The sequence below is a fragment of the Polypterus senegalus genome, chromosome 11 (assembly GCF_016835505.1).
Source record: "Polypterus senegalus isolate Bchr_013 chromosome 11, ASM1683550v1, whole genome shotgun sequence".
NCBI classification, from domain to species: Eukaryota; Metazoa; Chordata; class Cladistia; order Polypteriformes; family Polypteridae; genus Polypterus; species Polypterus senegalus.
The window spans coordinates 15616499-15630679 of NC_053164.1; the positions used below are offsets into that span (position 1 = coordinate 15616499).

The 14181-nt window shown below is 43.0% G+C and overlaps 1 protein-coding gene across 1 annotated transcript in view; it reads left to right on the forward strand.

Moving 5' to 3' along the window:
* The window catches only part of LOC120539718 (radial spoke head protein 4 homolog A-like), a 41153-nt gene that overhangs the window by 14192 nt on the left and 12780 nt on the right, over positions 1-14181 (forward strand). Inside the window, exons 3-4 of the mRNA XM_039770101.1 lie at positions 571-1329; positions 11592-11757. Of these exons, the coding sequence (XP_039626035.1) occupies positions 571-1329; positions 11592-11757 (925 nt within the window). The remainder of the gene's footprint in view (positions 1-570; positions 1330-11591; positions 11758-14181) is intronic.

Sequence of the window (14181 nt, forward strand, 5' to 3'; positions counted from 1 at the left end):
TATGCACTGAAATTCCTCCAGATTCCTTGAATCATTTAATGATACTATGCACTGCAGAGGGAGAAATATGCAAATCCCTCTGAACCTTTATCTTTGAGTAATACTGTTTTTAAACATTTCAATCATTTTCTCACACGTGTTGACAAACTGGGGATCCTCTGCCCACCTTTGTTCCTCAAAAACTCAGCCTTTAGTGGATACCAAATCATGATAACAATCATCTGTTGACCTCACCTGTTTGAAATCCCATCATTATGTTATCCCATTTCTGGCCCTAATGTGCCCCCATCCCAACCTTTTTTTGGAACGTGTTGTCCGCCTGAAATGCGGGAATGGATGGGTCTGAACAAATGAAATGATGTTGACCAGACAAAACATGAAATATCTTAGGTTGGTAGGTTCATACTGTCTGCAATGAAGTCAAAGTAAATTTAAGAATCACTGCGCATGTTCCATACCGTCCCAACTTTTTCTGATTTAGGGTTTGTAGGAAAGCAATCATACTAATCACAAATAAGCTATATACACTCTTTCTCCATGGCTCAATGTAACATTTTCGTTTTTTTACAGTTTGAGTCTCCACTTCCCAATATCATGGAGATGGCGTCCTCCTTTGAGCAGGCCGGTGTAGGCCTATGTCGTGATGAGATGTTTCACATTTTCCTTTCGATCAAGCAGTTAGTGGATATGCTACCACTGAAGAAATGCCGCTTATGGGGCAAGATTCTAGGCATCAAAGGAAACTATATTGTGGTGGAGGCCGAGTATCTGGAAGGGGAAGATGATGAAGGGATGGAAGAGGAAAACGAAGGTGAAGAGGAGGAGGCAGAAGAAATGCAAGAAGAGGATGATGAAAGTGCTGAGCGAATGCCCAAGTCCACCTTCAAGCCACCACCTTCTGTTCCCAAAGAGGAAAACCGCACTGGTGTCAACAAGTACACCTATTTTGTGTGTGGTGAGCCTGGAAGATCCTGGGTCAAGCTGCCCATGGTGACTCCAGCTCAGATTGTTGCAGCCAGGAGTATCCAAAAATTCTTCACTGGCTTTCTAGATACTCCAATTATCAGCTACCCACCTTTCCCAGGAAATGAAGCCAACTACCTGCGTGCCCAGATTGCCCGCATCTCTGCGACCACCCACGTCAGCCCATTAGGCTTCTACCAGTTTGAAGGAGCAGAGGAGGAAGAGGAGGAGGAGGAGGAGGAAGAAGAAGGAGGAGCTGCAAAAGACTCATTCGAGGAAAACCCAGAATTTGAAGGGATACCTGCTGCAGAACTAACTGAGTCATTGTCCAACTGGGTCCACCATGTCCAGTACATTCTTCCACAGGTACTGTTCCTTTCAAATCTGTCATTTTTTGAGAAGCTTGTGTGGTCAGGTGACTAAGGGGCTGGACCACATATGACCCCACCATTACTTCCTTGAAAAGGTCTGAGTAAGCTGTGTAACGTACGTGTAAAAAACAGGCACCTTTGCTGCCTAGTTGTTATGTGTGAATCATTTTAATAAGATTGTTTGAATTAAGTAATTTGGCAATGAAATGGAAAACTCTTTAAACTTGCACTTCATTGAAGTTTATATGTGTACAGAAGATGATAACGTAATGAGGAGTGCCAGGGAGGCACTAAGTGAATTGAAAATTGTAGAGGGTGTGACATATTGGGGACGCTGTCGTCCCCTTGAACCCTCAGATCAGACCCCAGACACCAGATAAAAGTCCAAAACTTAAATTTATTTGAACAATAAAGTGCACCAAGCACCCTCCACTCCACAATACTCATATAATAATCAATACAATAAACCAATAACCAATCCTCTACTCTCCCAGATCCGTTGCCACCCTTCCTTCCTCCAGTCAAGCCTGGGATCTCCCACAGTCCTTTATATAGTCCTTGACCCGGAAGTGCTTCGGAACCCTCAGTCCATGTGACTTCCTAGCACTTCCGGGTCAGATCAAAACTTTTCTTTGCCTTCAGCCCAGAAGTACTTTATCTCTTCCATCCTCATGACTATGAAGTACTTCCGGCTACTGTATATTGAACATACGGGTTCTTGAGCCTCCCTGCAGCGTTCTCTGGTGGCTCCCACGGTATCCAGCAGGGCTGTGAAGGGAAACTCCAAGGTCCATGATGCCCTGCTGGAATTCGGGGCATCTGTACGTCTCAGGGAGGGCTCCACCTGGCGGTTTGTGGGTATAGGCCGGGATAAGCTGCCCGCCATAGTCCACAAGGGAGAAGTGCTGCTTTGATTAAATAGGCTAAGTAGGACCAGATAACGTTTATATCTTTACGTTATATGGTAAAGCAACAAAAGCATACAACAAGATAGGTCAGCCATTTCCTAACCCACTTACTCCTGAACGGGGTGGTGTTGGAGGGCTGGAGTCATTCCCAACTAGCATAGGACACAAGATAGGAACAAACCCTGGACAGGGCACCAGTCCATTACAGGGCAAATAGCCAGCACTCACACACCCAATAATAATTTTGTATCACCAGCCCACCTAACCTGCATGTCTTTGGACTGTGGGAGGAAACCTGCACAGACACAGGGAGGACATGCAAACTCCACAGAGGGAGTGAATTCAGGTCTCCTTACCGCGAGGCAGCAGTGCCACTGTGCCACCCTAATAATAAGATAGCAGCATGTGATATTTTCTACTACATATGACATACATACATAAATACATACTACATACATGTAGTGTGATACACATATGATATTTTCTACTTATTGGAAAGGTGCCACGTGAAAGGTAAGTGAGCAAACTAAAATAAGTGGGAGTTCAGGGCAAGGGGAGTAGGCGAGTATATGGTGAGTGGGACTTTTTCAGAATCAGATGATGTTAGAGGTGGTGTCCCACAAGGATCTGTGCTGGGGTCACTGCTCTTTTTAATATACAGTACATAAATGATCAGGGTGACAATATACTCAATAAGCTGGTTAAGTTGGCAGATGACACCAAACTAGGTGGAAGAACAGGTAATCTAAATAATCATTTCATAGATAGCATACTGGCTTGTGCAGATTTATGGCAGATGTATGTAATGTAACTATATGTAAAGTACAGTCAGCCCTTCATAACTGTGTGGGTTTGGTTCCAGGACCCCACAAGGATACAAAACCTGCAGATACATTCTTTATATAAAATAAAGCAGCAGAGTTGCATATAACCTACGCACGTCTTCCAGTATACTTTAAATCATCTGTAGATTACTTACAATTCCCAATACAATGTAAATATTATGTAAATTGGTGGGTTTACGGAATGATGACACAAGATAAGAGTCTGTGCAGACCCAGCCATAGCAATGCCTAACTACATAGTAGTACAAAGTCAGCAACAACGTGACATTCTCTTTCTTTCAACACTCACAGGTTGCTTTTTAAATGACCAGAAAGAGATGTACATAAGATAAAACCCAGAATGTTTTAAATACTAGTACATACAGAAACTATAGAGAAAATATAGATTTATTGTCCTTTTCCTCTCACACACATTATGTGAACACTCCGACTGCAGATGTCGAAGATTTAGAGCAAGAGTTCCCAAAGTGGTTGATATCAACCCTCTGGGGTCAATTTGAACTTTCTAGGGGTCGATAGTTTCAATAAAAAATTTGGGGACGACGACAACAAAAATAGACCCCCTTACTACTGCTATTTGTTTGTTACTTCAAAATATCTATGATTCCAATAAGAAGTAAAATAATTCAAAAAAACACTTTTTTGATAAAAACACATTACATACCAAACTTGCGAACGAAAAGGTAAAATGTGTCATTAAAAGAGTCACACGTAAGAATGCATTAAAATACAAACATGTCTGTGCATTGTTGTATCGAACGTATCAAAGCAAGTGCGGACATGAAAAACCGTTGTATGTCCGCAGTTGCTTGCGGTGGGACGAGACGACCGATATTCGATATTAGCAGAATCAATCAGTCTTGTATGGTCATGCTTTCTTAAAACACTATAGATTGGTTCGTTTGATGTGACTTGTACTTATTTGTGATTTGAACTTTGAGGAGCAGTACTACGAAAAAGAAAATCAGAGGACACAGTTTATTTATTCGAGTTTGAACAATAATCTTCTGTTTCAAGTAAATACATACTTTATTTTATTTTTTTTTTTATCACAGAGGCTGTCAAAATTGTTAATAAAAGTTTTTATTTCTTCAGATAATAATATGACTGAACCAAAAAAGAAATAAAGACAATACAGCTTGGATTATCTGTACTTATGTTGAATTTACATATTTATTTCATAAATGTCAAAAATGTAAAAAAAAAAAAAACTCTGCTTGTATTTCTTTGCTTTAATTTTCGTTAGTGCAGGTTTCGATATTAAATGTTGCACAAGATAATGTCATATTCCATAGACCTTAACCAGTCATTAATTACAAGTGATTAAAATGAAAAGTTTGATATCTAGTGAAATATTTAATATCGAGTACTGTACAAATTAATGTACTGTATTAATTTGAGTAAGGAAAGTAAATGACTAGGGGGTCGACGGTTTTAAAAGTTTTTGGTAAAGGGGTCTGCGGCCGAAAAAAGCTTGGAAACTCTTGATTTAGAGGATGCTTAATAATTCTGTAATGACCTGTCCGGTGGCGCGCGAGATGGAGGAATAGAACAGCCACTTTACGCTGATCGATGGTGAGTGACCCTAAAAGGGACTGTTTCAGGTTTTCAGCAGTGCCACATGCCCCCAGCGGCTTTGTCCCTTTGTAACCCATATGTACGCCTCCCTGCACGGGTCAGAGGCAACCAGCATGCCACACCGTGTGAGCAGAGCCAATCCCCGGGTCCAAATCCCAGACTTACCGACAGCCAATCGTCTGCCCTGGTGGTCTGTGGCAGCAGACACACACAATCAAAGTGCTCTCTAAGTGCTGTGCCCCAACTGACCCCCCCAATCATAGCTGATTCTTTCTCTGGCAGTCTGCAGCCACCTGAGGACTGTGTCCCTCACAGGCCCGGACTCCGAGGTCACTACAATACTAATGTCAAGGTCTGCGGAGGGAGGGACAAGGCTGAGGATCTTTAAGTGTTGGAGGTCGTGGCTTCAAACTTCCATATGTATTAGTGAGAAACATTGCTACAGGAAGCAGGTTCTTCTTTTTGCATCATTAATTAGGGTTATGATATCCCTTGGGAGGCTACTGCAAACTATGCCTACACACCTTTTCATTTGCATGGGTTCAACGTAGTGATTGGGGCGTTACAAATTCAAATTTTTCCATTTTTCAAATATTTTCAATCTGTGAAAGTGGAACCCACAGATATAAAGGACTGAATTAATTACATGTAGGGAATAGAAAAGTTTGCAGATGATACCAAGATAGTTGGGCTGGCAGTTAATCTCAGATCAATGGAATCATTACAGAGGGAATTAGACAGCAGATAGGATTGGGCAGACTTGTGGTAGATGACATGTAATGTCTGGAAATGTAAAGTGTTACATGTAGGAAAAAAAAATGTGAGCTTTGAATACACATTGGGAGGTCTGAAACCTTAAAGCCCCCCTAACCAGAAACACATGGCATGCATAACGTTGTCACCCACCTACAGTGGTCATGCATGCATCAGCAGAAACAGGAAAAGGAAGTGTCCTCGTTGAAGTGACGGTCCCGCCACCGACCACAGAATTTATCACAGAACTGCAGTGGCTGGTGGATTATTTGCTTTTGCGCATCTGTGCAGCATTCTAACTGTACAAGAAGTATTTTAGATGTACAGTGGGACCTCGAGTCACGGCCATAATTTGTTCCAAAACTCCGGTCGCCACCCGATTTAGTCGGGACCTGAACTAATCTCCCCCATAAGATTGTATGTAAATACAATTAATCCGTTCCAGATCATACGAACTGTATGTAAATATCTTTATAATCACAAAAATAGTTAATTATACCATAGAATGCACAGCGTAATAGTAAACTAAATGTAAAAACATTGAATAACACTGAGAAAACTTTGAACAACAGAGAAAACTAACATTGCAAGAGTTCACGCTACAGCCTTACAAACCGCTCGCTGTAGACCCTTTTCTTTTAGCGAGTTTTAAATACAGGGAAAAACATGAATATTTGAAAAATCCATAATTATTACAAAAACTAACCATAAACAACCAAGAAAACTAACCCTGCATGAGTCGAGTTCTGGCATGAAGGAAGTGAGGAGGAACTGGGTGGAGAGGAGGTTACAGTTTTGAGGGCGAGTCCCTCTGCGTGATGGAGGGATGTTCTCCTTCAGGTGTTTTCTCTCTTGTGATTTCTTGGGTTTCTGGTGTTTTTAGCTGATTAGCTGGTGGATCAAACTTCGCGAAATAGCGGTTTAATGTGACTTGCTTTTTCCTGCACATTAAAATTTTCTGAAAATGCGAGACGACATGGTCGTTCATCATGTTTATCTTTAATTCGATTTCAGTTTTCTTTGAACCTCTCTTCTCACCAACACTACCACTCTGCACTTGCTTAGAGGCCATGGTTAATTGCAAAATGAATGCAAAAGCACATGAAATAGAGCACAACGAGTTCACAGCGAATGCATGCACGTCTAACCGAGAACGATGTACAGGGAGAGACTGAACACGTGCGGAAATCATTGGCACGTACGAACCAGAAGGGAAAATGGCTGGCTGCCAGTGTTTTTGTTCGCCACCCCAGTGTGTGGTCGTGAACAGATGCAAAAGTTTGGCAAACTTTTTGATCGTAACCCGATTTGTACGCGTTGCAAAATGTTCGTAACCAGAGGTTTTACTGTACGGGGTAAATCAAAAATAAAGACAATTTGAAAACAATTAGGTAACCACGACAGAAAGAAGCTGATGCAATGCAACATGTTCGCAAAGGCTTATGGGTAGTTTGAACACACAGCACAGAACTCTACTGTTAGTCTATTTGAAGCCAAGGTCAAGTGAATATCGATGCTCCGCTACGGGATTGCACCATTGTTGAACAACACGCTTTAGTGAGATTTCTTTGAGCAGAAAGAGTAAAACCTTCTGAAATTCACCAAAGAATAATAATAGTAACTAGCCAACCCGCGATGTAGCATATGCCGCATAATTATGTAGTGATGGGTGAACACTTCCTGGAAGACACAGTTGTCCAAATGGGGTTGGTTTTGAGGATACGACTGTAGGTAAATGAAAAGATGTAACTCTGGAGAGGGTTTTACACGCTGCATACAGCGATTCACATTTGCAACAAACTGTTTTACACGTCGCATACAGCGATTCACATCTGCGACAAATATGAATCTTCTTAGATGGTGCTGTCTCGTCCACCCACGCTCTCGAAGCACACACACTCCCTGGTCATGTGCCCGCTCGCAAGAGCAACCAACAGAGACCCGCCCACCAACTGTAAGACCATGGGACACCCCTTGCAAAGTGTTCTACACACCGCATACAGCGATTCACATCCGGGACAAACAAACTGCTTTACACACTGCATACAGCGATTTACATCCGCGACATTATTTTTTCTTAGATGGTCCTGTCGCATCCACCCTCGCACTCGAAGCATACACACCGCCTGGTCATGTGCCCGGTCCAAGAGCAACTGACAGAGACCCGCTTACCAACTGTAAGACCATGGGAAACCCCTCAGAAACTGTTTTACACGCTGCAAACAGTGATTCACATCCGCAACAAACTGTTTTACACGCCACATCCGGATTTACATCCGTGACAAAAATGCCTGTTCTTAGATAGTCCTGCCGCGTCCACCCTCATTCTTGAAGCATACACACCGCCTGGTCATGTGCCCGCCCGCAAGAGAAACTCACGGAGACCCGCCCACCAGCTGCCTGTGTGTGTGCCTCTGTCCGTCTCTGGCGCTGTCTGTGTGTGTGTGTGTGTGCGGCTTTCTCTTGCGCTGCCTCTGTGTGAACCGGTCAGGCACAGAGAAGGTCAGCTGCTGAGAGAGCGTCTATGGGGTGCACGGCGCTCAGGCGCGGAGTGTGGAACGGGAGGAGAGGAGAAGGACGTCCATTCAGCTCCCTCCGTCATGCTAGTCTGCTGATTTCTCGTTCAGTATGCACTGCCTGCTCATGTGCCAACTCGTCACTCGAGTCGTTGTCGTCATTACACAGTCCAGATGCACCTGTGACCCTGTGACTCACGTAGACGTTTCATTGCTCTGTGCGGTTTTGGCTGCCTTTCTATATATAATCCACCAAGACACCCGACCACGGTGGGAGGGGGGTGTGTACAAAGGGTAGGGACGTAACCAGTGGGAGCGTATGAGTCGCACTTAGTGGGAATTCCACGGTTTGCAGACCGAATGGAATTCAACGGCCTACTCACGCCGGGTAGACACACGCTCAATCTCATGCATAATTATTCATTGAATGCTAAACACTTCTGGAAAGACACGGTTGTCTAAAACGGGTTGGTGTGAGAATACAACAGTAAGTGAATGAAAAGATGGAACTCTGGAGAGAGCAAAACACAATAGTGAACCCGCGGCATAACAAACGCCACATAATTATTTATTGATGGTTGAAGACTTCTGGAAAGACACAGTTGTCTAAAAAGGGAAGGTTTGAGGATACAACAGAAAGTGAATGAAAAGATGGAACTCTGGAGAGAGTAACATATAACTGTCCATGAGTGAAGAAGACGCATGTTTGTCGCGGATGCGAATTGCTGTATGTAGCGTGTAAAACAGTTTGCTATGGCGCATGCGGTCGTGCATCGTAACTGAAAACTCGGTTTTTAAAGACTGCTTACTTCATTGTGTTTTAACCTCAGTTGTAAAGAATTGTTTTAAGGATCCCATGGGATACCCCTCGTAAACCGTTTTACACGCTGCATATGGCAACTCACCTCCGCGAGAAACATGTCACTAAACAGTCAAGGTGGCTCGGAGGTACATGAGGCCTCTACGACAGACGAATATAAATGACACCGTTTTTTCTGTGTTGTCGCATCCGAGTTGGTGGGCGTGGCTCTGCGAGTTGTCGTCGTATCCAATAGTCTTGGAGTTGGTGGGCGTGGCTCCTCCCTGCGTGCGTCATAGGTGTCTTACTTGTCGGTGGCTTAGTGAAACCACGCCCCTTCCGGTGTGCTTTCCATGGGTGTCTTGCCTTAGTGAATTATATATATAGATAATAGTAATAATTATACATTTCATTTATATACAGTAGCACCTTTCCCATGGGATTCTGACTTAGTATGGAAGTGAAAACAGCATGACTCAATGAAACGTTTATGAAGAACAAGTGTAACCGATGAAGCTTAATATGGTTGACCATCAGCATTGCACACACCGACCAATGGATTACATTGTCCGCTGTTGCTGCAGACATGGATATCAGCTATGGGTCTGCACATGTTGGTGTGTAGGATGACTTGGAGGTGCTGTAAACTTTGTCCAAGATGGGTACTTAAACACCTTACTGATCTGCACAAGAAACAGTGCTTAAAGGTTGTGACACGATTCCTGAAACGTTATGAGAAAGATCTGAGTGCATTGAACTGGATTATCACTGGAAATTAGACAACGGATCCATCACTGTAAGTCAGAAAGCTTGAGGCAAAGCATGCAGCGGAAACAACTGTCTTCTCCAGTAAAGAAGAAATTCAAACGACAGCCCTCCACCAAGAAAATCATGATGTCCTTCTTTTGGGAGATGATGGTTCTTATTCTGGTGTATTTTTTCAGGAACAATCAGTGACCAGTGCAAAGTGTTTTGCTGTGTTTGGAGAGAAGCAGAAACTTGCAATTCACTGCAAAAAAATAAACAAATAAAGACAGCCTTCCTGCTCCATGACAACACACGTTCCCATGCAAAGCAACAGCTATGGTATGAACATCTTCCACATCCCCCTTATAGCCCTGATCTAGTGTCATGCAACTATCCATCTCAGTCCACTTGCATGGCTGCTGGCTGAGATGAGATGAGTAGGTCAAGGAAGCACTGCAGACCTGGACTCAGGAGCATCTGAAAAGCATCTTCTACCAAGGAATGAAGACGTTAGTGGAACCATACAAGAAATGTAGGGGGTGATAGATAGATAGATAGATAGATAGATAGATAGATAGATAGATAGATAGATAGATAGATAGATAGATAGATAGATAGATAGATAGATAGATAGATAGATAGATAGATAGATAGATAGATGTGAAAGGCACTATATAACAGATAGATAGATAGATAGATAGATAGATAGATAGATAGATAGATAGATATGAAAGGCACTATATAACAGATAGATAGATAGATAGATAGATAGATAGATAGATAGATAGATAGATAGATAGATAGATAGATAGATAATTCCAGAATAAACTGATGAAGCATACATCAAACCACCACTACTGCCCTGTTACACTCCTCCTACTCTGCACATTAATAAAATAATTTTCTAAAAGGTTAACAATTCATTTTAACATAAGACCGACATTACCACCTTACACTCTTCCTACTCTGATAGATGTCTACCACACTACTTGGTGGTGTAAAGGCTCAGCTCTTTTAATCTTTCCTCATAACTCATCCCCTGTAGTCCTGGAATCAGCCCACTTGCTCTTCTCTGGACTTTGTCTTGTGCTGCTGTGTCCTTTTTGTAGCCTGCAGACCAGTGTGTTATAAAGCTTCAGCATCACCTCCTGTGACTTGTACTCCACACATCAAGGCGCTATATAACCTGACATTCTGTTAGCCTTTTTAATGGATTCTGAACACTGTCTGTTTTGATAGTTTCTACTGTGACTCCTTAATCCTTCTCATGATGTGGACTCTCGATTTTCAGACATCCCATTGTGTATTCAAACCTCACATTTTCAGTTTCTATGTGTAATACTTTACATTTACTGACTTTAAATTTCAGTCATCAGTCAATTAGTCATCATCCAACCTGCTATATCCTAACACAGGGTCAAGGGGGTCTGCTGGAGCCAATCCCAGACAACACAGGGCGCAAGGCAGAAACAAATCCCCGGGCAGGGCGCCAGCCCACTGCAGGGCACACACATACCTGCACACACATTAGGGACAATTTAGGATCACCAAAGCACCTAACCTGCATGTCTGGAAACCCACGCAGACACAGGGAGAACATGCAAACTCCACGCAGGGAGGACTCAGGAAGCGAACCAAGGTCTCCTTACTGTGAGGCAGCAGCGCTACCACTGCGCCACCATGCCGTCCATTAAATTTCATCTGCCACATATCTGCCCAAGCCTGTAGGCTGTCTAAGTTTCTCTGTGATAATTCAACGGATATGAGATTATCTGCCAATCCACGTATTTTGGTATCAGCTGAAAACTTAAGCAGCCTGTTATTTATATTCCCAACCTAATCATTTATATATATTAAAAACAGCAGCGGCCCTAGCACTGACCCCTGTGGAACTCCACTCTTAACATCATTCCCGTGTCTGAGACAATTCTGTACCCATCTACAAACTCAAATGCGTTCTGAAAGTCCAGATAAATAATAATATAAGCTCCACTTTCATTCTATCATTTTTGTTGCTTCCTCATAGAATTCCAGCATGTTGGTAAAACACGACCTCCCTCTTCAGACATTGTGACACATATACATTTGTGAATGCTTGTCTTCATGTTCAGGGACGCTGTGTTTGGGTGAATATTTCGCAAAAGAAAGAACATGGGGATGAAGAGGAAGAGGAGGAGGAGGAGGAAGAAGAGGAGGAGGAAGAAAAAGATGAAGGGGCTGATCAAGTTCAACCGGAAGTGGGTCCTCCCCTCCTCACCCCACTGTCTGAAGATGATGGTAAGTCAGCTTGGAACGGTATGGTAGTCACCCTTGAAGAGGACACTTATGTGGGGTCCAAATCCAAACGCATTAATAAAGTACATTCGGCTTAAGGGTGAATCACGCAGTTGAGGACACCAGTGGAAATTAAGGGGAAGTGCAATTAGGACTAAAGTCAGTAAAAACCTCTTTACATAAAGAGATGTGGGAATCTGGAAAAAACTATGGAGCCATGTAGTTGAAGCAGAGACCTCAACTACCTTTAAGAATGATCTTGATGAGATATCAGGACTGCTTAGCCATTAGCTAAACAAACTGGCTTCATGGACTGAATGGTCTCCTTTCATTTGTGAAATGTATTGTTCTTAAGTTCACCACGGCTTTATAGTTGCAGGGGACCCGATTTAAATACCTGACTTAGCCACTAGAGGTAGAAATATGTCATCCTGGTAGGTATCTACTCTAGATCAAATTTATTCCAGAATGCTTAAGGAGGTTAACGAGTACATATACAGATATAAACCCTTAACATATATTTATAGAAAGTCAATGCACACTGGGGAAATAACTAAGACCTGGAAAATAGCGAATATTATCTTGTTATGTTAAAAGAGTATTCAGGCCCACCTAAGTACCTCTAGGCCAGTAAGATAAATGTGCATCTCAGCTAAATTAATGAGAGAATTGTTATGGAAAAGATTGAGCAGCTCATGCATGGAACTGGAGTGTCAGTGGACAGTCAGTGTGGGTTCAGATGAGAGACATCCTATTTCACTAATGTGCAACAAAAGGTTACATTAAGAGAGGAACATATGATTTTATTTATCTTGATTTTCAAGACATTTGATAAGGTACCACATGAGAAGTGGGTGTGGAGTGTAGGAGAGTGCAGAATTGTAAAAAACAGAGGAAGTAGAGGGTTTAATGTGTGAGGAACCATAATAGAATTGGGTGATGTGAAGAACAGTGTCCTTCAGAGATGAATATAGGGGCTGCTGCTATTTGTAATATGTGCTGCTCAAAAAAATTAAAGGAACACTTTAGACAGGCAGTTACTCTAGGAGAGCTGGACAGGGCCACCACGTAGAAGGTCCTTAACCCATCAGCAGGACTGACCGGTATCTGCTCCTTTGGCCAAGGACAAACAGGAAGAGCCCTGCCATGGCCCTACAAAATGACCTCCAGCAGGCAGGCCAGTTGTGTGTCTCAGACCAAACAATCAGAATAAGACTTCATGAGGGTGGCCCGATGGCCTGATGTCCTCTAGTGAGCCCTGTGCTCACTGCTCACCTGGCAACATGGAATTCGATTGGCATTCGCCATAGAATACCAGAATTGGTAGGTTCACCACTGGTGCCCTGTGCTTTTCACAGATGAGAGTAGATTCACCCTGAGCACATGTGACAGATGTGAAAAGGTCTGGAGAAGCTGTGGAGAACGTTATGCTGCCTGTAACATCGTTCACCATGACCGGTTTGGTGGTGGATTAGTGATGGTATATCTGGGGAGGCAAATCCATGGAGGGATGCACAGACCTGTACAGGCTAGACAACGGCATCTTGACTGCCATTAGGTATCAGGATGAAATCCTTGGATCCAATGTCAGACCCTCTGTCTGATGCAGTGGCTCAAGGGGTTCCTCCTGGTGTACGACAATGCCCGGTCTCATGTGGCGAGAGTATGCAGGCAGTTCCTGGAGGATGAAGGATTTGATACCATTGACTGGCCCCCACACTCAATCCAATAGAACACCTCTGGGTGGGACATTACGTTTCGGTCCATGCAACACCTCAGACTGTCCAGGAGCTCAGTGATGCCCTGGTCCAGATCTGGGAGGAGATCCCCCAGGGCACCATCTGTCATCTCATTTGGAGCATGCCCCCAAAAAAACGTCGTCAGGCATGCATACAAGCAAACTACTGAGTACGATTTGGAGTTGCTATAATGAAATTTCAGCAAAGTGGACTCACCTGCCTCATCATTTTCCACTTTGATTTTCAGGGTGTCTTTGAATTCAGCCCTCTGTAGGTCGATCATTTTCACTTCTATCAAACAATGTGCCATTCATTCGCTCTTAGCACATTACCATATCAGTCCATATCAATAAAGACAGTCAGCAGGATGTTTTACCCATTGAGATCTGATGTGTTTTCAAAGTGTTCCTTTAATTTTTTTTGAGCAGTTTATATAAATAATCTGGGTAGGAATATTAGTAACAAGCTGGTAATGTTTGCAGATGATACCAAGTGAGGACTTTCAGCAAATGAATAATTCAGCAGAAGTGTGTCAAGAGACGCTACTGGGGGTCCTTAATACCAACAGCAATACACCTTTATAGTGCCTCACTGGGATTGGGAGAGGGACTGCCAAGTTAGAATTTTTCTTTCTTTTTCTTTTGAAGACTAGTACCTTCAAGTCTGAGAACACGGTTCTGTTTTCAGA